Consider the following 1,633-nt stretch of genomic DNA (forward strand, 5'->3'; position numbering starts at 1 on the left):
TAATATAATATAATATAATATAATATAATATAATATAATATGTCTATGGGATTTATGGCTATGACAGATAGTCTGGACCAGAAACGGACCTGAAAACGTTTCCTGGTCCCACTGGTTCCCCCTGCTGGTCACAGTCAAAACTTCATTTCCATTTCTTTAACCAAATTAATGAAAACCCCCAAAATAAACGAGTTTGACAGAAAGAAAACGGTATTTCAGCTCCTAAGATGATGAACAGAAGACAGCAAGAGGACGGAGAGACGGAGGAGGATCAGATTATAAATCGGTTTCTGTTTAAATCTTTGTCTTTATTCTGCTAACGTCCAAAATGGAATTTCACAATAGGGTGTTTCCATTATGTAAGAAATTAAATCAAAATCACTCATGAATAAACTTGTTCACATGATGGTGCTAAAACTTTTAATCAAAAACTAAAATTGGTAAAGAATTTATGTTCAGATTTCAATTGGCTCAGTTCTTTGGTGAATAGAAACACGGCGTGTGTTGAGCTGATGAAGGGTCAGACTGGAAACGGTTTCCCTTCGTCTGCCGCGATCCGGGATCGGCCGCCGCGATCCGGGATCGGCCGCAGCGACACAAACTGAGTTAAAAAAATGTTTAAGGAATTCCAGATAATGTTCCAGAACGCTTGGAGAGCTAATGGAAACCTCTGGAGCTGGTTCTAACTTACTCCAGTCTGCCTAGAGATCAGCCTCCAGCTGACCTCCAGCTGTGTGTTTCAGGGAGGTGTGGGAGCTAGACCCTCCAGAGGTGGTGAACTCGGTGCTGCAGTACGCTGCGTGGGGCGTCTCCGGACAGCAGCTGGTGAGGTCCAAACCCGGTTCTGTTTAATCCTGAGACATTAAAATAAACCTGAACCAGAATATCGGCTAATGCATGAAGGGATTGGTTTCTGGATGCACAAACCAGTCCCTTCTGCTGCTGTTTCCTTCCAGTCTTTATGTGATCAGATGTTATTGTAAATCATGGTCGGATGCTCCACAGATAAAGTGCTGATCAATTCTAGGATCTTATTGTTGTGCCCCTATGCTCTATATGCGCAGATCTACATATTTGAAAACAACATCTACTACAGATCTCACGTGAAGAGCAACTCTCTGCGGCTCACGTCTTCAGGAAAGGAAGGAGTCATCTTCAACGGAATCGCTGACTGGCTCTATGAAGGTTCGGCCCGTTTCTGCTCCGTCTAGAACCAGAACCGGACGTTTTCTACGTCAGTTCGATGTTCTAGATCAGAAGTCTTCAACATGGGCGTCACATTGATAAAATTAACACACAGAGGTGTGATATGGTGGCGGTGCTTCCCGTCAGACGGTTGGATGAATCTTGTTCTCGCTATCCGCTCTATGAAGAAGCAGAAAATAAGAAATAGCTTCTGTTTTATTGTTGGAAACGTCCTCTAAGTACATGGATATGATTCCATGAACTTTGTTATTGTTTCTTTATGAACCAGCTTTATGTAGACTGTGTTTTGGGAGCGAAAATACTGTTCTGCAATGTTAGCTTTGTGGCTAGCATGCTAGTTGCCCCGCTAGCTTACCGGCTAACTTGTTAGCTAGCAGTGGCATTATTAGACAATGATTTTATTAAAAGGTGAACTATATAAATAAAT

The 1,633-nt window shown here is 42.3% G+C and overlaps 1 protein-coding gene across 2 annotated transcripts in view; it reads left to right on the plus strand.

Moving 5' to 3' along the window:
* dpp10 (dipeptidyl peptidase like 10) overlaps positions 1-1,633 on the plus strand; it is an 18,359-nt gene that overhangs the window by 4,504 nt on the left and 12,222 nt on the right. For both annotated transcript variants that reach the window (XM_007543302.2, XM_016666782.1), the window contains exons 4-5: positions 744-825; positions 1,065-1,185. In XM_007543302.2, the coding sequence (XP_007543364.2) occupies positions 744-825; positions 1,065-1,185 (203 nt within the window). The remainder of the gene's footprint in view (positions 1-743; positions 826-1,064; positions 1,186-1,633) is intronic.

This window comes from Poecilia formosa, unplaced genomic scaffold, assembly GCF_000485575.1.
Source record: "Poecilia formosa unplaced genomic scaffold, Poecilia_formosa-5.1.2 Scaffold796, whole genome shotgun sequence".
NCBI classification, from domain to species: Eukaryota; Metazoa; Chordata; class Actinopteri; order Cyprinodontiformes; family Poeciliidae; genus Poecilia; species Poecilia formosa.